We start from the raw sequence: 25400 nt of genomic DNA on the forward strand, positions 1-25400 counted from the left end.
GACACCCACAAGGCTATGGGCCCGGATGGGATTCACCCCAGAGTAATGAAGGAACTGGCAAATGAACTTGCCAAACCACTCTCCATTATCTACCAGCAGTCCTGGTTAACTGGAGAAGTTCCAGCTGACTGGAAATTAGCAAATGTAACGCCCATCTACAAGAAGGGTCGGAAGGATGATCCAGGGAACTATAGGCCTGTCAGCCTGACCTCGGTGCCAGGCAAGGTGATGGAACAGATCATCCTGAGTGCCATTACACGGCACATGCAGGACAATCGGGGCATCGGGGCCAGCCAACATGGATTCATGAAAGGCAGGTCCTGCTCGACCAACCTGGTCTCCTTCTATGACAAAGTGACCCGCTTAGTAGATGAGGGCAGGGCTGTGGATGTAGTCTATCTAGACTTCAGTAAGGCATTCGACACTGTCTCCCACAGCATCCTCCTAGACAAACTGGCTGCCTGGGGCTTGGATGGGTGGACTCTTCAATGGGTTAAAAACTGGCTGGATGGCCGAGCCCAGAGAGTGGTGGTGAATGGGGCAAAGTCCAACTGGCGGCCGGTCACTAGCGGTGTTCCCCAGGGCTCAGTTCTGGGGCCGGTGCTGTTCAATATCTTTATAGATGATCTAGACGTAGGGATTGAGTGCACCCTCAGCAAATTTGCAGATGACACCAAGCTGGGTGGGAGTGTCGCTCTGCTGGAGGGTAGGAAGGCCCTACAGAGGGATTTGGACAGGTTAGATAGATGGGCCGAGACCAACGGCATGAGGTTCAACAAGAACAAGTGCCGGGTCTTACACTTTGGCCACAACAACCCCATGCAGCGCTACAGGCTGGGGGAAGAGTGGTTAGAAAGCGGCCCGGTGGAAAGAGACCTGGGGGTGCTGATCAACAGCCGGCTAAACATGAGCCAGCAGTGTGCCCAGGTGGCCAAGAAGGCCAATGGCATCCTGGCCTCTATTAGGAATAGTGTAGCCAGCCGGTCTAGGGAAGTGATCATCCCTCTGTACTCGGCACTGGTGAGGCCGCATCTTGAGTACTGTGTCCATTTCTGGGCCCCGCACTTGAAGAAAGATGTTGAGGTGTTGGAGCGAGTCCAGAGGAGGGCGACCAAGCTGGTAAAGGGTCTGGAGGGTCTGTCCTATGAGGAACGGCTGAGGGAGCTGGGGTTGTTTAGCCTGGAGAAGAGGAGGCTCAGAGGTGACCTTATTGCCGTCTACAACTACCTGAAAGGAGGTTGTAGTGAAGTGGGAGTTGGCCTCTTCTCCCGGGCAACTATCGATAGGACAAGAGGACACAGCCTCAAGCTTTGCCAGGGGAGGTTTAGGTTGGAGATTAGGAAGAATTTCTTTTCAGAAAGGGTTATTAGACATTGGAATGGGCTGCCCAGGGAGGTGGTGGAGTCACCATCTCTGGATGTGTTTAAGAAAAGACTGGACATGGCACTTAGTGCCATGATCTAGTTGACAGGGTGGTGTCAGGGCAACGGTTGGACTCGATGATCCCAGAGGTCTCTTCCAACCTGATTGATTCAGTGATTCTGTGATTCTGTGAATTTTACTCTTAACATATGCTTCTCTCTTTCAGTGAAGCTTTACCGTTCTTCCTGCTTCTGATTGATCTTTCAAGAGCAAGTGCATTAGCCAAATTTGCGCTCAGTTCTAACTCACAGGTCAGGGTTTTTTTTGTTTGGGGTTTTTTTTTTGTTTGGTTGGTTGGTTGGGGTTTTTGGTTGGTTGGTTGGTTTTTGCAGTGGAGCTTTTGAATTTATTATTCAAAGATGAATAATCCAGGTGGAGAGGCATACAGGTGAATACTGTATTGGCAATATATAAAAAGGATCAGATTTAATCCATATTCTATATTCTGTATCATCTTTTATTCAGATCAGTGTTGAAGTGAATAACACCACTGTAAAATTAGTGTGCATAATTGTGTGAGCCAAGTTAATTGTATGTATGAGTACTTCATAGGTTCAGAACTTTAAACAGCAATGCTTATAGCTCTGTTAAGGAGGCTAGAGTTCCTAGACCTAAGTCTGCATTTATTGATAGAAAAAAAGTTAATTTGTAGGGGATCAGGAGCAGTATATAAATAGAAATTTAATGTTATATTGCTGATACAGAAAAAAAAATGTTTTCTAGACAAAAAATCTTAGCAGAACAAACGTGGCATATGTGTAGATAGATACATATTCATGCTCTAATGCAATTAACACAGAACAACATGAAGGATCGACAGTATATCTTGTCCATCGTACATTGGAATGGTCATTTCCTAATTTCTAAGTTCTGAAATAAAAGGTTTTTTAGTGAAATTCATTTATATCTACAAAATACTGTATGTGGTAATTGTAATTGAGCATAATACTTGTGACAAAAATACAATATAACATACAGTAATATACTATAACATATTGTATATATGAGTATATTGTACATTTTCTATATATGTGATATTATAGTGTGTTGTATATTATTATATAATGATTACAAGTACAGAAATTTTTATTCATTTTCAAGAAAGTACTGCACAAATAGGTTTTCACCACAGCTTCTTTCCCCCTCCCTCCAAAACCAAGAACAACAGCACAACAGCAGCAGACCTTTAGAGTTTTCCATGCCTGTCTTCTGGAGGAAATCCCTTTCTCCCTAGGGGAAAGTTTTAGTGTCTTCTATGTCCTCTTTTCTGACAGCTGAGTCTAGAGAGTTAAATAATTAAAAAAAAAAATAAAAGTTAGGTACAGATATGTGGTTGCAAGAACTTTTGAGATGCCATAAGTGGCTTCTGTTTTATGTCTTAAAGTGTAGAAGTCCCGTTCTTCTGAATGGACTTTAATTAAACTATGTACTCATCAGTGTTGTAGGAGCTTAGAATACTGATGAGCCAAAGGTGGAGACATTCAAAATTAAATAATCTTGTTGTGTAAATAAAGACTGTCAAAGTATAATAGCTTATGGGAAATGAAGCAATTAAAGAATGTATTCTCTCATAATAGTTCATTTTCAACATATGTTTTATAAGGCCTTATCACCATAATACTGCTCAATTTACTAATCATGTACTAATCATGTTGTGCACTCCCTTACTTTGATTTTTGTCTTTATGCTAATGTACAGAAATTTTTATTTTTAGGATGAAGTAAGAGAAAATATTTCACGTGGAATGGCAATTTTAGGCCCTACGTTTACACTGGATGCACTTGTGGAGTGTCTTGTGATTGGTGTTGGTACTATGTCAGGTGAGACTTTGTATCATTCCCATCATTCCTGTTAACATCTTAAAGCAGCTGCTAAAATTTTCTCTTGGGCATTCTTAAAAATGAATGACACTTTCAGTGCATGCACACCTATTTCATATTCTTGCAAAAACTAGTGTTTCTAAAAATGACTCCAGGTGAAGGAAATTTATTCTAGTTCAATTAAAAATAACTAATCTTACTGTGTTCCCCCTCCCCATCTTGTGATCTTCATCAGTTCTGTGTGCAGTAGCAGTTGTCTTTCCTTAAAAAGAGAACAGTTAAATGTCATAAGCAAAGGATTTTCAAGTGCAAATAACTAATTTCTTTGTAAAATAAATTGCAGTTCTATAGTAAGTACTAAAGTGGGGTTTTTTGTTTGTCTGTTTTGGTTTTGTGTGTGTTTTGGGTTTTTGTTTGTTTTTTAAACTATCTTGCATACCTTAAAGGCATCTTTCAAAGCATTTGCTTTTTAAATTCTTTTGGTCTTTTGAGGGGGGAGGGAAATGTGTGTTAATAAGCTGTTTTCCTGTTTACATCTAGGGGGGGAAAAAAAACCCTTGTTTTGGTGTAGCATGTAGTTGATTTTTATTTTTTTTTTTTGAATGATTTATACTGTTAGCTCTTTCAGCTTTATTAAGGGGGTTCTGTAATGCATATGTGACATGGCATACTGACTTTTTCTGGATACCAGACTTGTGAAAGAGTAGGTGGGTTATATACTGTTTTATTCCCTGAATGCTTAATTGTCCATCTTTCACAAGGGATTTCAATACATAATGTTGGCTAATTGTTCTTTGCTTAGATAAGGGAGAAGTTTCCAGCTTTCATTGTGAAGCTTTAAAATCTTAGTAAACTGTAATTATTTTTATATTTATTTAGATTTACACTTTAAAAATGTTCTGTAAATACCATACCATAAATACATATTGTGCTTGGAATAAGCTAATACAAAGTCACTAGGGCTTAACATGCTTGGGTTTTTTTTGTGGTGGGGTGTGTTTTGGGATTTTTTGTTGGTGTTTTTTTTTATCTAGACAGTTCCCTCTATAGTCTGCAGTATCAGTTTAATGGCTTCTTTCTTCTGCAGCACTTCTTCAAGTATATAGAAATTCTGCTGCATATTCAAATGTTAAAACCTTTTTTTTTATGTAGGTGTACGACAACTTGAAATTATGTGCTGCTTTGGCTGTATGTCTGTTCTTGCCAACTATTTTGTCTTTATGACCTTCTTTCCAGCTTGTGTGTCCTTGGTATTAGAGGTAAGACCAACTTCAAGACAACATCAAGCTTAGTATTCAGACCCTGTGCTTCTTGTAGGCTATGTATTTCTTCACTGAGGTACACACCAGCATGTTTGTCTTCCTTTCGAGGTGAACAGAGGGAATGCGCAGAAAGAGTTATGGTGGCTCAGCTGATGGGCAGTAACTTGTTAATGTCACCGTAAATGAGTCACACTCAATAGTATGAGTTCTGATCTAAAGCAAAGTAAACAAATTCTATTTTAAATTAATAGCTGTCCAGGGTTTTTCACTGTTTAAAGTCTAACATAGGCTAAACAGTAGACTGTAGGCTAACTCTTTTGTTGGTAACTTCTTAATGATCAAATAAAAATACAGTGTTGAAGCTCACTTATTGGTTCTTCTAATACGTACTAAATAGGACCTATTTTTTAATTTTGTTATTTTTGCAGCTTTCAAGAGAGAGTCGTGAAGGGCGTCCTATATGGCAGCTTAGCCATTTTGCTCGTGTTCTGGAAGAAGAAGAAAATAAACCAAATCCTGTAACGCAGAGGGTTAAAATGATTATGGTTTGTGGCTTTTCACCTGTAGTTATGCAATCAATAAGATGTCCTGGTGCAATGAATAAAGCTTTTGTTTTCTGTAGGCTTGTGTTCTGCATCCTATTAGTCTAGTTTACTGTGGTAATTTTTAATTATGTCCCCTGTATCTACACCTAAAGTCTTCCTGCGTATGCCATTTCTGTGCAAAACACTCATGGCTTTTTCATGTGTAGTAAATTCCTTCCCTCTTACCCCTACAGTGCCCTCAGCTTCCTCTGCTTATTACTTGAGCCAAGAGGAAGGATGTGGTGTTATGATTGATAGGCCAGAAATGGTGTTGATGACAGGTGTGGAAAATCAGCCTTTAGCTTTAGACTTTTGAGGCATGGGAAACAAAACAAACAAACAAAACCCAAAAAGTTTAATCTTGGTAGATTAGGTACCTAGTTACAGTTGAAAAATTAATATTTGTTTTGTGTTTTTAATGCAGTCACTGGGTTTGGTTCTTGTTCATGCCCACAGTCGCTGGATAGCGGAACCAGCTGCTCAAAACAGTACTGTAGAAAATGCAGTGGGATTGGATGAGAATGCACCGAAGAGAATTGAACCTAATGTTTCATTATGGCAGTTCTACCTTTCTCGGTAGGCAACTTCACAGAAGAGAAGTGTATTTCCTCGATTAGGGTCTATTCTCCAGTGCTGCCAAGCTATGGTCCTAGGGTACAACACTTGTAAACTTGCAGATCTGACCACTGTAGGATTTCTTGGAACCGGAGATGACATTTCATAAGAAATATTTCAATATTATGCTGTTTGTTCAATCTCCTTGAAGTAATTAATAAGAACGTGATCGGGAGCCAGCTGTCCTGTATGCATCATAATGCTATCTTTTCCCACTGGTGCTGACACCTTTCAGAGCACACTGGAAAATAAATTTTCTGACTGCACTAGAGTAATTATTTATGCAGAGCTTCTGACCATTCACATACAAGTGCAAAAGCCATTTCGTTATTGCTTTTCCCTCAGCTCAACTGAAGTTAGAGGCAGCTATGGTTCCATGTTACTTCTGGAAACTCAGAACTGTCTCTTGGGTTTTTACCCCCCTCCTAGCAGTTCAACTTCCATCATAGTAGTCATTATTGGTAGAAGATGATAATTGAAACTTTCTACTTTATCATTGGGAGATAAATGTTAAATCAATTTGATGTAGCTGTTAAATAGCAAGTGTTTTCCAGTCATTTCTCTTACTGGGACTGTCTTTAACTAAGATATAGAAAATAGTTAATGAAATGTAAAAATTTTTAATACAAAGAATGATTTCTCTACCCTACCCTAACCTAGCATACTTGAATGTCCTGGTAGAAATGTCTTTTGACAGGAATTTCAGTAACTGTATAAATGATGATCAAACTATTACCCTTTCCTAAAGCAAAGGGATGTCGGAATGTTGTTATAAACAAATAAATTGTATTTACTACTTGATTTGTCTTTTTTAGAATGGCCAGTATGGATATTGAACAAGTAATCACTCTTGGATTAGCCCTTCTCCTTGCTGTGAAATATATTTTCTTTGAGCAAGCAGAGACTGAATCCACACTCTCACTGAAGAATCCCATAACATCTCCAGTGATGGTCCAGAAAAAGGTCCCTGAGAACTGTTGCTGGAAGCAATCTGGACTTCTGAAAAACAATCAGAAATCTAACACAGTAGAAGAAGCTTTAGTTCCCAAAGATGGAAATGGTAATTTTGGGCATTTTAAAGTCTGAACCTATTCCTGAATATTTGGAACAAATAGTGAAATCTGTGTTAGCGTGTTGTATTTGGAATCAAAATTTAATATTTTTGTAAACCAAAGTTCACTTTAATTGTCTTTATGCAGCTGAAGTCATAAAACCTGTATTAGCAGAGTCATCAACCAAGGCTACGTTTGTAGGTGGCAGTTGCAACCCTGTGGAAACTTCTTCATTTCTTAATAGAAAAGAGGAAGAAGTTGAGTTACCTAAAGAACCACGTTCTATTGTGGAATGTGTTTGTATACTTGGAAATGCAGAGGTACGGAAAAATAACTTTTTTTAACCTCTATTGCAACATCTGATTTAACAATTCTTACAGTTCGTTTTCCAGCTTTTAAATGATCCTATTGACCATAATTCTTCAGAGAATTATATGGCTTTAATAACTTGGGGAGGGGGAAGACTAAAACAAGGTGGGGAAACAAAACAACACCCTTTCATAAGTCACTTCTGCTCCAGAAAGTTTCTGTTGCATTTTTTTCTTCAATACAGATGAGAAAAACAGATAGGTGTATGTTTTTGAAGTTGTAAAGAAATAATCTTTTATTATGAGTCTCCCTCTATCCCCAAGATGGGGAGGAGGGGAGCAGTGTCATCATTCATGACATGCCAAGTAACTGAAGCTTCATCATGTACACATATAAGTTGGTGTCTGAGTAAAATTTTTTTTTTTTTTTATCATATCCTATCCTACTATAAAACCTGACATTGGCAGTTGGTTCCTTTAGATGTTCTCTGATATTGTCAAAGTAAAGTTGTTACCCTTTTTCATTTGGAAACATTTAAAAGGATTTTCACCAAGAGAATTTATACTTTCTCTCCCCACCCTTTACATTTCCAGAAGGGAGCAAAATTCCTTACTGATGCTGAGGTCATCAGCTTAGTTAATGCTAAGCATATTCCTGCATACAAACTGGAAACCATGATGGAAACTCAGGAGCGAGGTGTGTCCATTCGCAGACAGATGTTATCTAAGAAACTCCCTGAACCTTCATCTTTGCAATATCTTCCTTATAGGAATTACAATTATTCTTTGGTAAGTAAAAGGCATAGAAGCAAAACTTACTGTAAAACCATTTTCTAAATCTATGAAATGTCTGCTTGAAATGATGTATATGAATTAACAATGAGCTTAGTCAAAACTGATGGGGGGGGGGAAAGCAAACATAAGGCACTACCTTTTATTGTTTTTGATGTTTTTAAACCTAGGGAGGTAGGTAAGTTTTGTAGCTTACCCAAAAAACATTTCCTACCAAGGTATGCAGTTGCCTTATCTCCTAAATGTAGAATGCTACACAATGCTGAGCCTGAGTTCAGCTGAATGAAAATATTACCTTGAGCTCAAGTTAAAATGGAAGTTTATTTAAAATTAATTTAACAGTATTAAAGTAATTGTATTTAATAGTGTTTAAGACTTAATAAGATTCAATAGGTCTGCCAAATACTAGACTTTAGCAGTATTAGCTGTTGGTAGCTGTAGCTGTAACTTTTTGAGGTGGCAATTGGTTGCTTTATGGGTAGGGTTATGGGTTTTTTGCTAAGATACCTTGTTTTAGTCACATGCATAGTATGTAGCATGCTGTACTGTATCACTCTACATGTAACCTTAATGATACCTTTTCTATTATTTTTTAAGGTTATGGGAGCTTGCTGTGAAAATGTGATTGGATATATGCCTATTCCTGTAGGTGTAGCAGGACCACTATTTTTGGATAACAGAGAGTTTCACGTTCCAATGGCAACAACAGAAGGATGTCTTGTAGCAAGCACAAACAGAGGATGTAGAGCAATATGTGTAAGTATTGTTTGACTAGCTTGAAAAAATTCCTATATTATAAAACATATTTGGGGGTGATACAAGGTGTGGTTCTTGTTTTTTGATTTTATTTTATTTTTTTTTTTTGACTTCATAAAAACTAAAATTTACTTTCGGTAATCTTACTTTGTTTCCCTTCTGCTTTGATTTTTAGCTTGGTGGAGGAGCAAGTAGCCGCATTCTGGCAGATGGAATGACTCGAGGACCTGTTGTAAGGCTGCCCACTGCTTGCCAGGCTGCAGAAGTGAAAGTTTGGCTTGAAAGCCCTGAAGGCTTTAAAATAATGAAGGAAGCTTTCGACAGCACAAGTCGGTTAGTACAATGGCTATTCCAGCCTTATTTCCTGATATAAGATTTATATGGATGGTAGAAAGCTCCTAATTGTATTTTTGTGTACTGCAGTACAGGAAATTACATACTCAATTGAGCTATCCCATGTAGTGTGAATCTAAGAAAACAAAAGTCACTCTCATTATATACCAAGGCTAGTAATAAACGTTTTCCAATGATAAGTGGTAAACAACTAGATCATAGCAACAAATACATTTGCATTGCATAATACTTAATTTTGTCTAAGCATTTAAAAATAAACATAAAAGCTTATTTGGATTTTTAGTAGTTATTATGCAAAAAGTAATTATTAACATTAGTAATATCATCTGAAAGGCTAGGTTCCAAAGTTTGAATTAATTTGTGAGGTTCCAGAGAATACAGGATAAACTAATGCTAGAACTGAAATGGTTAAAAAATGTAAAACAGTATTAAGAGTAAGTTTATTTCAAGCCCTAGAGTTTCTTCTAAGACTTATGATTACCTGCTTTCTTTAGGAAGATTTGGAAAGAGATTTCCTTATCAGTTATGTTTCTTTACCAATCTTACAAGTGTCACCCAAGGACATAGGCAAGAATCAACTCATGCTGCTGCTTAAATGCAGTGTTTCCTGGTTTTTGTTTGACTCTTATTCTGTATGAATAAAGCATTGACTTGTGGAGCTTGCACTGTTGTTGAAGATAGCATGAGTTTTGCCTGACATAACTGACATAAGAATTTCCAAAGGCCTCATTTTTAGTTTATACCTGGAAGTCAGATGTTTTAGGGAATAGAAAGGAGTTAAAATATCCCAGAGTGCTAACATAAATTTATTTCATGAAGTCCAGGGATAGAAAACATAAAAAGGCAGTGAACGCTTTTAAAGTGAACGTTTTAAAGTATTTACTTGAGAGAACTATGTGCATGGTAGCTGTGATGTTTTGTTTTTTTTTTTTTCTGTGCTGAGGGAGGAGTACAGATAGCACAGTGTAGTTAACAGTGCTACCTGCAATGATTTACTGTCATTTTGCCACTTAAACCTAATTTAATCTTTTTCCTTGAGGATTGTAAGTAATTAAATTTTCTTGCAGGTTTGCCCGCCTACAAAAACTTATCATCAGTTTGGCTGGTCGTAACCTTTATATCCGTTTTCAGTCTGGAACAGGGGATGCAATGGGAATGAATATGATTTCAAAAGTAAGGTCCAGTCCCCTTAAGTCTCTCTAATAAATGTGTATTTCTTTTAAAAATAAATAAGCTGTATTCTACCAATCTGCAGCTACCTGGCATGTGAAGACAGAAAGACAAGACACAGTGCTGTTTGCAGTACTATAAAATAATTAAGTGTTTGACCTTGTCAAGTGTAAACAAGAATAGGATGAGAACGATGAAAGAAAAAAGGTTAAACTAACTTTGTATTTTAATTTTTTTTATTTTTTAAACAAAGTATTCTTGATAATATGGAAGTTAAGCTGTCTGCTCTGTTGCTTTGGACCAAAGATTTTTATCCAGCAGTAATTAATCTGTTACTGTGTTTATCACTCCTTGTAAATAAGGGATTAGAAATCTGGTGAGTGGCAGCAGGGGGGTGTTCTCTAGTTTTTTTTGATTGCTTTTGTGCTTTATGCAAACATGTGGAAGAACCTGAGACATGACCCATAGACTGGGGAGTGCCTTGTGCTGTTTGAGATAAACTTTAATACTGATTGCCTATTCTATATACAATTTATCAGAACCATTACATAAATGGGTCTCGCCATAGACAGGTACTAAATGTAGCAGGCCTTTTGTCTGACTTCCTAGTGTAGAGAAGCTCTTTCCACTACGTCCAAAGTGAATTTGTTTCATGCCTGTAGTGTCTGCCTTGGTTTGTGTTGTATCTTCAGTATGGTAAGCATATGCCCATTCACCTGGAATGTATCCAGAGAGTCCATATGTACTGGGAAGAAACAATTATTCCCCATATAATTCGCAAAGTGGTTAGAAAAAGGATAGTGATTTTTTTAAGTTTTTTTTTTTTTCTCTCCTGTTTCAGGTTCCTTCCTGAAATCATGTTCTTTTCTTCAGCTGTAACTGATGATCTGATTAGACTTAATCTAATCTTGCTGTTCCACTGTCCTTGAGTAGCTTGTTTTACAACCATAATGATATATAATATATGATATACTTATATATATACCTATGTTTGTTTCGCTTTTAACAGGGTACTGAAAAAGCACTGGCAAGGTTGAATGAAGAGTTTCCTGATCTCCAGGTTATAGCCATTAGTGGTAACTATTGTACAGACAAAAAACCTGCTGCTATAAATTGGATAGAAGGAAGAGGGAAGTCTGTTGTCTGCGAAGCAGTTGTTCCAGCCAAGGTTGTTAGAGAAGTAAGTGTCTGCTTTATTTTATTTAATTTGTTTATAAAAATGCATACACTTTACAGAACTGAAACATATTTTACATCACAGATATTGACTGTAAGTTGTGTTCAATGTAAGGATGATCCCTACATGTATTTTTAGACTACTGCTGGAGGATAAGCCATTTTTCCTGAGAACCTCTTACAGTAGATTTTTTTTTTTCCTTTTACTGTCTCTTCTAAGATAATGTGTTATATATTTAATGATGGATATCTATCTAGTTGAAGGAATTAGGATTTTCACTTTTTATCTTTGAAAAAATTATGTCACAGTTTGAGAGAGGAGTTGTTTGGGGTTTTTTTGTTTGGCGCTTTTTTTTTTTTTTTTTTCACATGGAGTTTTGCCTGACATTAAACCCAGTCATTTTGATCACTTTGCTCTTATGAGGAGTGGCTGAGGGAACTGGGGTTGTTTAGTCTGGAGAAAAGGAGGCTGAGGGGAGACCTTATTGCTGTCTACAACTATCTGAAAGGAGGTTGTAGCGAGGAGGGTGTTAGTCTCTTCTCCCAGGTAACAAGTGATAGGACAAGAGGAAACAGCCTCAAGTTGTGCCAGGTGAGGTTTAGATTGGATATCAGGAAAAATTTCTTCACTGAAAGGGTTGTCAAGCATTGGAACAGGCTGCCCAGGGAAGTGGTGGAGTCATCATCCCTGGAGGGATTTAAAAGATGTGTAGATGTGGTGCTGAGGGACATGGTTTAGTGGTGGACTTGGCAGTGCTAGGTTAACGGTTGGACTCGATGATCTTAAAGGTCCTTTCCAACCAAAATGATTGATTGTATGATTTATTGTCTCTTGCACAAATCTGGCATTCTCTTCAAAGTTTATATGCTCCCCTACTACAATGAAAACAGATAATCAGGTGCTTCACTTAATTCCAAAGCTGCCTTAGCTTCTTGGATGATGAAGGGTAACTTTTATAACCAGTGAAACTCCTAGCTCCTGGCAAACTTGTCCCACATCATAAGAGCTATCTTAAATTTTCTTACATCTGACCTCAGAAGATTGGCTATGTGTGTCAGACCAAATCCATTGCCTGTTACCTGGTTGCCAGCACTGGCCATGGCAGACAACATCTAGAGAGGAGTTTACTACACCATACTCAGAATAGACTTCCACCAACATATTCAAGATTGTGTCAATTGGTGCTTTAGTATTTGATGGATTTCCCCATGCCCCCCCCCCAGTAATTTGTCCAGTCCCTTCTGTGGAACTATGTAAACTTTTAGTACTAATCTACCGAGCAGAATTCCGCAGTGCAGCTACACCTTGTGTGAAGAACTACCTCCTTTTTGTTGTTGATATTGTTTGATGATGCCCTAGTTTGTACTGGAGGAAATACTTAAGACTTTTATCTTCTTTCTACCGCTCAAGATTTTATAGCTTTAACAAAGCTTTTCTACCTTCCCAGCTATTCTAATTTTCAGACTGAAAAGTACTAGTTTCTCTATGAGGAATAAGTAAAAAGACTGTCCTAGCATGCCCTTGAACATCCTTCTCTCTGGATCTTTTTCAATTCTAAAATTTCAAAAATTCTGGGTACAGAGATGGACACAGTATTTGAAGTGTGTGTGTGTGCAGGCTGGATTTATACATTGGCATAATTATGTGTTTTGGTTTTGCTTCCTAGTAGTTTCCTAATTTTCGAATTGTTTGCATTTTTACTGCTGATTCGGTGGCAATATCTATTATAACCCCAAGAATTCATTCCAGAGTAATAATGGGGAGCCCATCCTTTGGTAATTGGCATTGATAGTTTTTAAGTAAATTTGGGATATTTTTTCCCACCCCCCAACTATGTACATCACTAAATTTACTTACATTGAACTCTAATATATTAAACTTTATATTTTTGTAAGTATTGTAGACTTTACGCAGATCTCTGTCATCAGTCTCTATTCCTACTACACTGGAATATCTTAAATTTTGTTCACAGCACTATCTTGTTTGTTCTCTTTGATCATTTTTATTCTAAATTCAGTGTAAATCTCTTATCTGAAGGTTTCAAAATACAGTTAGTATAGTATAAATGTCACTTAATTTGATATTACTGTGCACAATATTTATTTAGCAGTGTAGCACAGTGTTGTGTTTAAACTCTTCAATCTAGCTCCGTATTCTTATGCAGAGCAAAATTGGAGAGGGTTTACTGTCTGGAGCAACTTGGGAGGACAGTTGCTCTCATGTCAAGGTGAATTAATGCGATATTTCTGCCAAGTTGGTTTTGTTTGTTTCATACTGAAGATAAATGAGAATTTGAAACGGAGAAGGTAGCTGATGAATTTTTCTTAAAGGCATGTGCAAGTCCAAACCCTTTGCACTGACTTTTCCATTTTTACTTGGATGATGCAGTCTGCATTTGAAAGGGCTCCTTTCGAACAAAAATAAAAGTAGATATCTAGGACAATGAGTCAAATTCCATATGGAAGCAAACAAGGAATGGGGGCTTATTAAACATGAAATGAGGTATTTCTACTCCTGCCTAAGGAATGGTGTAGTAAAAGTGTATCATTCTGCCTAGGTATTGAAGACAACTACAGAAGATATAGTTGAAGTCAATATAAACAAAAATTTGGTGGGTTCTGCGATGGCTGGTAGCATAGGTGGCTATAATGCACATGCAGCAAACATTGTGACAGCTATCTACATTGCCTGTGGTCAGGTAGGCTTGTTTTACACCAGCTCATCTTTTCTTTAATTCAGTAATTCTTAACCAAACGCTTAGTTGAGTTTGTTTTGTTTCTTCTTCCTGATCTAAAGGATGCTGCACAGAATGTGGGCAGCTCTAATTGCATCACTTTGATGGAGCGAACTGGTTTCACCAATGAAGACCTGTACATCAGCTGCACAATGCCTTCTATAGAAATAGGAACTGTTGGCGGAGGCACCAACTTACTTCCGCAGCAGGCCTGTTTGCAGGTATGAAGCAGAAAGCTTAAAGCAATCTAGCTTCCTAAATCAAAGCTCACTTTCATATTGTGCATGTTGTATCTGAGTAATGTGGGAATGGGGCTTCTTGAAACTTGGTGGATTTGACATGAAAATTTTAGAATTATCTAATTGTTTTCATATATCTAGTCTTTAAAGCTCAAGATCTTTAATATTAAAGAGACTTAAAGCTAGTTGATTAGATATAATTTGGAAAGACTTACTTTAAAATTTAGCATAAATTTACTTAGATTTCATAGCATAATATTATATATTTTTCTCTTCAGATGTTAGGGGTTCAAGGTGCAAGCCAAGATAATCCTGGTGAAAATGCCCGTCAGCTTGCTAAAATTGTATGTGCTACAGTGATGGCAGGGGAATTATCACTAATGGCAGCTCTTGCAGCTGGGCATCTAGTTAAAAGCCACATGATTCACAACAGGTAAGAAATGGAAAAATTCATATCTTTCTCTGCAGTTCTGCCCTTCTTCCAAGTACACAAGATTCAATAATAATTAAATAATTACATGAATAATTGTAACATATAATAGCAGTGTATCATTTTAACTATCTAATGTAATTATCTTACTGTTTTTCTTAGGTCAAAAATAAATCTACAAGATCTTCAAGGAACCCGCACTAAGAAGGCAGCTTGAATACTAAAGCAGCTTTGAAATGAAGAATTGTTCCATCAACTGACCAGCTGCATGGCGGGGGGGGGAGGAGAACCTGTGAAGTTTAGAATGAAAATAACCTTCAGCTCAATGATTTCTGTGGAAGATAAACAGAGATCAATAGACTTGTGTGAGACTACTTATGCCTTTGACCTTTTTCAGTGGTTAGAGATGACTTCATGAAATAAGTCCTGTCAGATGTCTTGAACATGGCTTTGTAATTCTTACTCTTGCGCATCATTTTCTGAAGAGTCAGTCTTATGTTTTTACAGGTTGAGATTATTTTGACTAGTAAGCTCCTGGTAACTGCCAAGGTGAAAAGTGATGTAACATACTTTGTAAGTTGGTCTAAACTTGGCTTGAATGCATTGGTTCTTGCCATCTTTATTTTCTGGTTAGCCTAATCACTTTCCATGAACTCCCCATTTTAATTTTGTTTGCATGTAAAACTTAGGTCTTCTTAGGCTTTGAGACAATTCTATTGAATTGTATTAGTTTCATAGAAACCTCTATCTATATATAGTACTTAAACTGCTGCTGCTTTAGTTAAGTAGCATTCAGTGTTTTAACTCAACTCCACAATTTAGGTTATTCCTTCATGGAAAACTTGTGACCTACAAAGTGCTGAACTGTTAAATATAATCTGTACTGAAGTAGGGAAAAAGTGTCTTCAACTGCTTTGTCATTTTGTTCAGGTAGAAATAATAGATTTTGAAACTAGTAACTCCAAAAACAATTACAGGTCAGACAGCTTAGTAATTTAAGCAAATGAAGTTTCTCAAAATTGTTCGAATGCACTCCTATCAAAAAAAAAAAGAGGAATTGAGAACAGATGTTTATACTTCTATTAAAAGAAGTCTCTTAAGGTACAGTGTGTTTGTATATTCCTAAATTTTTTTTTTAACTGTTTGACACTTATTCCCCAGGAATAGGTGTGTATCCACTGCTTAAGCTGAGATAAAATGAAGCCAGAAAATCACACTGTTCTTTAAAAGGAATTAAAACATAAAAAAACCTAGTGTTAAACTTTCTTTTTTAGGTGGGAGTATGTTAAGAAATCCTTTTTTAATGAAAAGTACTAATTAAGGGAATACAGTGAAATAACATGTTAATGCAACAAGCAGTTTTTGTATTAAAATACTGTACTTGGACCAGTGAAGCAGTCTCAGGTGTTACTAATGTAATACAGAAAACCCAGGTTTATTCTGGTTTGATTCACCTTTGGAAAGATTGCTAAATGCATCACCCTGCCTAGCTAATCACAGGAGGAAAATTGTTAATATGCTTGATGATGTGTTTTTTTTTGTTTTGGTTTGGGGGTTGTTTGGGGGGGGAATCAATGGATTGGACTGGGTTTCTTACAGGAATGCAGCAGCATCCCTAAAGGGGTGACTAGCAGAGGTGCTCTTCTAATGTGCAAAATTGATATAAATCATGATGGGTTGTTTTGTAGTGCATCAACACACTAATATCATTGTAATGAGCTCATAAAGCTAATGTGCAAGCATGAAGACATACTACATGCTGGATATGTTATGATAGCATGTAAATATCATTAATGTTTATATTCCTGCAGTATTGATTTAAGGAAAGTTGGAACTACTTTGTTTCTATGTTCATTCAGTGATCTTATTTAAAGTAACACTGTACTAGCAATAAATGGTGGTTCAGTGTTCATTTTGGTGGATTTAACTGACATTCTGTCTTGCAGAATTAACATATGTATTATTGCTAAATTGTGTACATTTTGGTACAGAACTACTTTTTCAGTTTCAGTAAAACAATGGAAAACATATTGGCTTAATTGTGATATTTTAAGCTTACTTCATGGCTTAGTGAAATATCTTAACATAAAATAAGAGGGTTAAGGAAAATATGACTAGCATACAGTACTAAACACAGTGGGGATATGATACTAGAACCTCTCACCTTGTTTGCAGAAGCCTGTATACATTTATTCTTCTCGAAGCTGAATTATGCAGTTTGCCCAAATAGGAAAACTAATTCACTTCACCATTAGTGATATCTTCTGTTGAGGCCTATTTGGGTGTTTCTCCTATCTTCCAGAAAATTGTTGAATTATACTTTTGGTAGTTTCTCACATGTCCACTAAAAACAAAGTTTCAAAGGTGCTTTTTAATCTGTTAACTTGCTACCTGAATTTTAAACACTGCTTTTATCAGGACAATGTAATTTTATCAAAATACACAGTACTGTATATTCTTCCAAGACAGGTTAAGCTGGAAGAGTAAAAGAACCTGTTAGTACCACATCAAGAACTGTTTGAAATTCTTATCAGAACTTTTAATATCATAGTGCATGTTAACAGTGAAGTGGTTAAGCTTTTAGTCAGTACCCCACTACAAATCCTGGAAGCTGCCAAAAATTTGGAGCTGTAATCCAGGATAGAGATTCACCAGCCCATGACTGCATTTCCTGTAAAAAGTTAAAAGAACAGATCTGACTACATTTTTTTTTTTTCTCCTCACCTGTAGTTCGGCTCCCATATTTGATCTTGGTAATGTCCATCAGTCTGTAATCTGACATACAATGCAGTCTGCATTCTTTTTCAGTCTCCTTAGCGCTACAGGTTTTATACCAGAATCAGAGGTTACCATTTCATATGTGTTAGACAGTTTAGGGAACTGAAGGGTTCTTATTTCCCTGCATACACTACAGTAGAGTATTTCAACATCACTGCAAAATTTGTGTAGCAAGACTGGTTCAGTACAAGAAGTCCTGTTTGTTTTGAGTCCTTGGCAAAACCAAACCAGCTGTCTGGAATCAAGTTTCTAGAGCTGCAGCAACCTAAATGCCATACTGTTACAATTGATATAGCTTTTCAAATATTTTAAAACCGTAAAAAAATGGTATATTTGACTCTGGTAACTAGTTTGCTTCTCTCTTTACCTAGATTACCTCCTTTCTTTGGTGTCCTGAATCTACTTTCCCCCCACTGCTACACACCAGTCTGATTCCTGCTGTCTGATGTGAAAGTTTGACCTGTGAGGTTTGGAAGTTATGCAGCTTCAGCTGTATCTAATTACACAATTGTTGTCCACTTTGATTTCTCTCAGCCAGCTTTCTTATAGAAGGGTTCAAGTGTATCTGAGCTCTGGGTGTGTCTATACACAGCACTGTTTGGACGATTTTCATTCTTGGGGTAAACCTTGCTCATAAGGCAAATACAGCTCTCAGAAAAATCTGTGGTAGATGGCCCATCCTCCCACTCCTTTGAGCTGCCTTTTGGGGTGGAGTGAGAGCTCTTACTACTCAGTGCTTTTAAGACACATCATCATCTTATCTCCATCTTGTCTGGGACATGGCTTACCAGGTTTGAGGTTCTGTCCTTTTCCATTGCTGCTTTGGCTTTAGTTAGGGAAGGCTTACACTGCACAGTGACACCTGCTGAAACAAGGAGATGATGGTTTGGGCTTCAGGTGGTGTCCTTGTTACAGCAACAGTTTCTCTGCTCCACAGATCCTCTCTATTGCCTCGGGGGAAGCTTGTATTACTGGCAGATGCAGCTTGCCTTACTTAGACAGCAATTACAGTGCTGTGCATCCAGTGAACCTCCTAGTACAGACAGTTCTGCACCTTGTCTTCCTGGCTAGAGCTTAGTGCTGGCCCTGGAGTCATCTTGTACCATCCTCTAGGAGGAGGCCTGCCTCTGAAGCTAACTTTATCTCTACAGCACTCTAGGGATTTTGCAGTCTATTATACAATGCAAAATTAACTGCTGTCTCATCTTTACAACTGGTTTATGTTCAGTCAGCTTCTTAATCTACTCAAGGGGACAATAGGGGCTTTTTAGCCCCAGCTTTTATAGATACTTCCACAATTACAGAACCCAACAGCATTCCCACTAGGCCTCTTAGGCTAGCTAGAAAAATGTGGTAGGTTGGTCTAAGCTGCTTGCTTACTCCTACCCCAGCAGGATTGGGGAGAGAATTGGAAGGATAGAAGCAAGAAAACTCATGGACTGAGATAAAGACAGTTTAATAGGTAAAGTGAAGCTGTGCACACAAAGCAAAATAAGGAATTTATTCACGACTTCCCATCAGCAGGCAGGGCCTCAGCACACTAACAGTTACTTGGAAAGACAGAAGCTGTAACCACGAATGTCCTGTGTTGTGTGTCCCCTGTCCTGTCCCCCCCACCACTTCCTCATTCTTGCACTGAGCTTTCAGTGCTGAGCATGATGTCATATGGTGTGGTGTGTTTGACCTGGGCTGGAATGCCAGGTGCCCACCAAGCTGCTCTATCACCCCCCTCCTCAGCTGGACAGGGGAGAGAAAAATAAAAGGCTCATGGGTTGAGATAAGGACAGGGAGATTACTCAGCAATTACTGTCATGGGCAAAACAGACTCAACTTGGGGAAATTAATTTATTACCAATCAAATAAGAGTATGATAATGAGAAATAAAACTAAAACTATAAAAACATCTTCTTCCCACCCCTCCCTTCACTCCCAATTTTCTCTACCTCCTCCCCTCGAATGGCACAGGGGGACGGGGAATGGGGGTTGCGGTCAACACTTCATCTCTGTCGCTCCTTCCTCCTCACACTCTTCCCCTGATCCAGCATGGGGTCCCTCCCACGGGAGACAGTCCTCCATGAAATTCTTCAATGTAAGTCCTTTCCACAGGATGCAGTACTTCATGACCTGCTCCAGCATGGTTCCTTTCCGTGGGTTGCAGTCCTTCAGGAACAGACTGCTCCAGCACAGGTCCCCCATGGGGTCACAAGTCCTGCCAGCAAAACTGCTCCAGCATGGCCTCCTCTCTCCACAGGGCCACAGGTCCTGCCAGGAGCCTGCTCCAGTGCGGGCTCTCCACGGGGTCATAGCCTCCTTCAAGGTGCATCCACCTGCTTCCATGTGGGGTCCTCCATGGTCTGCAGGGTGGATATCTGCTCCACTCTGGACCTCCATGGTGAAACAAAGAAAGTGACTCAACAGCACAATGTACTGTTAAGCAGGTATTCTTTATTAGCGGTGCCAGGGTAGCATTGGGGATTCTCCTCCATAAATGCTCCCGATGAGTGGATACAATCAAGCCCCTTATATTTACAGAATACATACATATTCATTATATTTCTGAGAAATCATTATCTTAAGTCCTCCTACTCCTAGAACTAATTGCATATTCATTAAATGAGTTATTTCACAGTTTTGTGTTTCCATCTAATGTCCATTTTTATGTATCACAGTCACTCTGGAGGTCGCTGGTGGTTGTTTTACTTCATCAAATAGTCTTCATCAGCTGTCTGCTCCATGAACTCTTTGTTTTTAGGGCATGTGTAGTGTATCAATGCTTATGTCAGCTTAAAGATTTGGCAACAGTGCTGATTCTGTAAATGATTGTTACCCACTTCTCTTTTACCTATCAACTCAGTTATTCTGTATCCTGGACATCTGTTAGTTTTAGGTTAAACATCCTGCTTCATATACAATGAGGTTACACAAGAGGTTATAAGGTCTTGGGAACTATATTAACTTAGTTATCTATTATAATTTATCTTATACAGAGATCTTTACTGCATCTTTAGACCAAGGTTCACAAGATTCAGCAGTATTTGACAATCACAGAATGTTAGGGATTGGAAGGGACCTCGAAAGATCATCTAATCCAATCCCCCTGCCGGAGCAGGATTACCTAGATCATATCACACAGGAACGCGTCCAGGCAAGTTTTGAATGCCTCCAGAGAAGGAGACTCCACAACCTCTCTGGGCAGCCTGTTCCAGTGTTCAGTTACCCTCACTGTAAAGAAGTTTTTCCTCATATTTACGTGGAACCTCCTGTGTTCCAGCTTGCACCCATTGCCCCTTGTCCTGTCAATGGATGTCACTGAGAAGAGCCTGGCTCCGTCCTCATGACACTTGCCCTTTACATATTTATAAACATTAATGAGGTCACCCCTCAGTCTCCTCTTCTCCAAGCTAAAGAGACCCAGCTCCCTCAGCCTCTCCTCATAAGGGAGATGTTCCACTCCCTTAATCATCTTCGTGGCTCTGCGCTGGACTCTCTCTAGCAGTTCCCTGTCCTTCTTGAACTGAGGGGCCCAGAACTGGACACAATATTCCAGATGCGGCCTCACTAGGGCAGAGTAGAGGGGGAGGAGAACCTCTCTCGACCTGCTGACCACACCCCTTCTAATACACCTCAGGATGCCATTGGCCTTCTTGGCCACAAGGGCACACTGCTGGCTCATGGTCATCCTGCTGTCCACTAGGACCCCCAGGTCCCTTTCCCCTACGCTGGTCTCCAACAGGTCTGTCCCCAACTTGTACTCATACATGGGGTTGTTCTTGCCCAGATGCAGGACTCTACACTTGCCCTTGTTGCATTTCATTAAATTTCTCCCCGCCCAACTCTCCAGCCTGTCCAGGCCCCTCTGAATGGCTGCGCAGCCTTCCGTTGTGTCAGCCACTCCTCCCAGTTTTGTGTCATCAGCGAACTTGCTGACAGTGCACTCTATTCCCTCATCCAAGTCGTTAATGAATATATTGAATAGAACTGGTCCCAGTACCGACCCTTGAGGGACTCCGCTAGACACAGACCTCCAACTGGACTCTGTCCCATTGACCACCACTCTCTGGCTTCTTTCCTTCAGCCAGTTCACAATCCACCTCACTACCCGATCATCCAGACCACACTTCCTCAGTTTAGCTGCGAGGATGCTGTGGGAGACCGTGTCAAACGCTTTACTGAAATCGAGATAGACCACATCCGCAGCTTTACCATCATCTATCCACCGGGTTATGTCCTCATAAAAGGCTATCAATCAATCAAGTTGGTTAAGCATGACTTCCCCTTGGTGAAGCCATGTTGACTGCCCCTAATGATCCCCCTATCCTTGATGTGCCTAGAGACAGCACCAAGGACAAGTTGCTCCATTACCTTTCTGGGGATGGAGGTGAGGCTGACGGGTCTATAGTTACCCGGGTCCTCCTTCTTGCCCTTTTTGAAGACTGGAGTGACATTCGCTTTCCTCCAGTCCTCAGGCACCTCTCCCGTTGCCCACGACTTAGCAAAGATGATGGAGAGTGGCCTAGCAATGACTTCCGCCAGCTCCCTCAGCACCCGCGGGTGCATCCCATCAGGGCCCATGGATTTATGGACGTCCAGGTTGCTTAATTGGTCCCTGACCCAGCCCTCATCTACCAAGACAGACTCCTCCTCTATCCTGACTTCTTCTGGGGCCTCAGGGGTTTGGGGCTCCTCAGGACAGCCTCCAGCAGTATAGACAGAGGCAAAGAAGGCATTCAGTAACTCCGCCTTCTTTTTATCCTCTGTCTCCAGGGCCCCCACCTCATTCATCAGTGGGCCTACATTGCCTCTAGCGTTGGCTTTACCTGCAATGTATTTGAAGAAGCCCTTTCTGTTGTCCTTGACCTCTCTTGCAAGGTTTAATTCCAAGGAGGCCTTAGCTTTCCTAGTTGCCTCCCTACATCCTCTGACAACAGACTTATATTCCTCCCAAGTGGCCAGCCCCTCCTTCCATGATCTGTACACTCTGTTCTTCCACGTGAGTTTGCCCAGTAGTTCCCTGTTTAACCATGCAGGTCTCCTGGTACCCTTCCTTGACTTCCTACCTGCTGGGATGCTCTGATCTTGAGCTTGGAAGAAGCAGTCCTTGAATGCTAACCAACTATCTTGGGCCCCCTTACCTTCTAGTACCCTGTCCCATGGGATTTCCCCTAGCAATTGCTTGAAAAGGCCAAAGTTGGCCCTACTAAAGTCCAGGGTTGTGATTTTGCTAGCTATTCTGTTCCTGACACATGAGATCCTGAACTCTACCATCTCATGGTCACTACAACCAAGGCTGCCCTCAACCTTCACTGCTTCAACCAGACCCTCCTTGTTAGCGAGCACAAGATCTAGCAGCGCTCCTCTCCTAGTTGGCTCATCCACCATTTGCATCAGAAAGTTATCATCAATGCCCTGGAGGAACCTCCTGGACTGAGGATGGCTGGCTGAGTAGGCCTCCCAGCAAATATCAGGGTAGTTGAAATCCCCCATGACAACCAGGCCCTGTAATTGCGAGACTGCTCTCAGCTGCCTGTAGAAGGCCTCATCACCCTCCTCATCCTGATCTAGTGGCCTGTAATAGACACCCACAACAGTATCACCCCTGCCAGCCTGCCCCTTAATTCGCACCCACAAACTCTCAACTCGCTCCTGATCCGCCCCTGGACATATATGATCTGAATCTCCTGTTTCAATGGGCTGCAGGGGAAATCTCTGCCCTGGTGCCTGGAGCACCTCCTCCCCCTCCTTCTTCACTGTCCTTGTTGTCTGCAGAGTTGTTTCTCTCACATATTCTCATTCCTCTCTCTTCCAGCTGCTGTTGCACAGCAGGTTTTTTTTTTTCTTTTCCCCCGCTTCTTAAATATTATCACAGAGGCGCTACCACCGTTACTGATATTGGCTCAGCCTTGACCAGTGGTGAGTCCATCTTGGCACTGGCTGGCATTGGCTCTGTCGGACATAGGGGAGCTTCTAGCAGCTTCTCACAGAAGCCACCCCCCCATCTAACAAAACCTTGCCATGCCATGCAAACCCAATACATATGATATGGAATAACACTTTGGGCAGTCTGAGTCAGCCTACTTGCAGGTGGGGGGAGCATGGTGGGAAAAAGCACAAAAAGAAAACCTTGGTGCTACACAAACACTGCTCAGGAATAGCCAAAACACTGGTGTGTCATCAACACTGTTAGCCACACATTCAAAACACAGCCCCATACAGACTGCTATGAAAAATTTAACTCCATCCCAGCCAGCGCCAGTACAAAAAAAAAGAAAATCTAGATCTTGGCACCAATATCTGTTGAGATCCACAACAGCCAAATAAAGACCAGCTCTTCTGGAGAAGAATTGTACAAGGTCAGTTCATATTCAAAGTTGTAATGCCAGGATGAAATAACTGTGCCATAAAAATTATGCCGATGACCATTCTCTCTTAGGACCACTGGGTGAAAGACCAGACTCAGGCAAGACTATCAAGCTCAGAGCGAGACTAGTCACATAGGTCTGTAGCTTCTAGCGCTCCACCTAGTACCACAACACAGTTTGACAAATTGCTTCCCACTTACCCTGTAATGAAATGCTGGTCTCCAAGAACAACTGGAAGGCAATCTCATACTAAGTGTATGCCGTAGGCTGCATAATCATTAATCCACGTTCTCAGAAAAGTGGTCTTCCAAGGAAGCAATCACCCTACTGACAAAGAGCTACATAAAGTTGCACTGAAAAAATTTTACTTCACCCTCAAAACAAGTGGGCAGTGTTGCTACCCTCTTTTGCCCAGCACTGATATTGCTTGATCAGTGTTTCACCCATAGCCCCTATTCAGTCAAGCCTGCTTTATACACTTTGTACTGGTAAGTTACTGTAAAAAGCCAGTGCAAAGGAACTTTCTAAGACTCAGTTTGGAGATTTAGAAAGCAGGCATTCTTTATTATGGCGCCGGGAACACGGGGGATCACTCCACCCAACATGTTCACCTGAGAACAAAGAAACAGGTCCTTTTATCATCTAGTATGATCACACATATTCATTACCTTTCTCAGAAAGAGATGGTCACGTCTGGGAACGCATCTTAATACTTGCATACTTATTACACATGCACAAAGTTAACAAGCAGTGGTCTTAGAAGGGTCTCTAGTGTTCTTTCGTGATCTTTACACTATGTCCTTTAGTTGAACTCTAGGGAAGAGCCTGCACAGTTATTGCTGGTTGCACATCTTGCCACAGTGTTTTCTTAGTTCCTTACCAGGAGATGTGGCCCCCTTCTTATCTTCTTGTTACAGAGTCTGTTCGTTAAGAGAATGCTGATTTGGCAACAGTCCCAAGGCTCCCAAGGCTGTCTTTTGTAAACTTCAAGGCTGTTTTTGAAAGCTTCCCAAGCAATTTATCTTACAAGGGTACAAGGCCAGCTTGACACAGTATCAAGTATAACTGTACTGCCAAGGATAAAACTTTTTTTAAAAAGGTACTCAGAACAAGCCTAGTACTAGTGTAAAAACAATACTTACAGCAGTCCAGCTCATTCTCCTTCTTTTACATTAGAGCCACCTTGCTCTGTGGGAGCTGCCTCAGTTTAACAATAGTAAAATTACTTCAACTTTTGGGAATATCAGCTCTAAAAGAGTGCTCCATTAGTGAAAAAAATGGGCAGGCCTTTCAGCACACTGAGAGACATCACTGCTATCAATCAGAGTTTCTGGCTAAACAGAATTGCACTTTTTCAGGAATAATCTTGGCTTTCCCATATGAAAATTGTTTCTAGGTAAGTCAGTCTATAGAATAGTTCAGCTGGAAGGGACATACAACAATCATCTAGTCCAACTGCCTGACCACTTCAGGGCTGACCAAAAGTTAAAGCATGTTATTAAGGGCATTGTCCAAATGCCTCTTAAACACTGACAGGCTTGGGGCATC

General features: G+C 39.9%; 1 protein-coding gene across 9 annotated transcripts in view; it reads left to right on the forward strand.

The window, feature by feature from the left end:
• Positions 1 to 16743, forward strand: part of LOC137675774 (3-hydroxy-3-methylglutaryl-coenzyme A reductase-like) — a 28722-nt gene extending 11979 nt beyond the window's left edge. For 8 of the 9 annotated variants that reach the window (XM_068421984.1, XM_068421985.1, XM_068421992.1 and 5 more), the window contains 16 exons: positions 1589 to 1673; positions 3137 to 3242; positions 4395 to 4501; positions 4933 to 5049; positions 5513 to 5664; positions 6519 to 6763; positions 6903 to 7075; positions 7658 to 7852; positions 8453 to 8611; positions 8787 to 8944; positions 10033 to 10138; positions 11145 to 11315; positions 13870 to 14010; positions 14109 to 14267; positions 14564 to 14718; positions 14878 to 16743. In XM_068421984.1, the coding sequence (XP_068278085.1) occupies positions 1589 to 1673; positions 3137 to 3242; positions 4395 to 4501; positions 4933 to 5049; positions 5513 to 5664; positions 6519 to 6763; positions 6903 to 7075; positions 7658 to 7852; positions 8453 to 8611; positions 8787 to 8944; positions 10033 to 10138; positions 11145 to 11315; positions 13870 to 14010; positions 14109 to 14267; positions 14564 to 14718; positions 14878 to 14932 (2284 nt within the window). In that variant the 3' untranslated portion in view covers positions 14933 to 16743. The remainder of the gene's footprint in view (positions 1 to 1588; positions 1674 to 3136; positions 3243 to 4394; positions 4502 to 4932; positions 5050 to 5512; positions 5665 to 6518; positions 6764 to 6902; positions 7076 to 7657; positions 7853 to 8452; positions 8612 to 8786; positions 8945 to 10032; positions 10139 to 11144; positions 11316 to 13869; positions 14011 to 14108; positions 14268 to 14563; positions 14719 to 14877) is intronic. The other variant, XM_068421987.1, reaches the window with a different exon arrangement.
• Positions 16744 to 25400: the final 8657 nt, after the last annotated feature.

Source organism: Nyctibius grandis, chromosome W (genome assembly GCF_013368605.1).
Source record: "Nyctibius grandis isolate bNycGra1 chromosome W, bNycGra1.pri, whole genome shotgun sequence".
Taxonomy (NCBI): domain Eukaryota; kingdom Metazoa; phylum Chordata; class Aves; order Nyctibiiformes; family Nyctibiidae; genus Nyctibius; species Nyctibius grandis.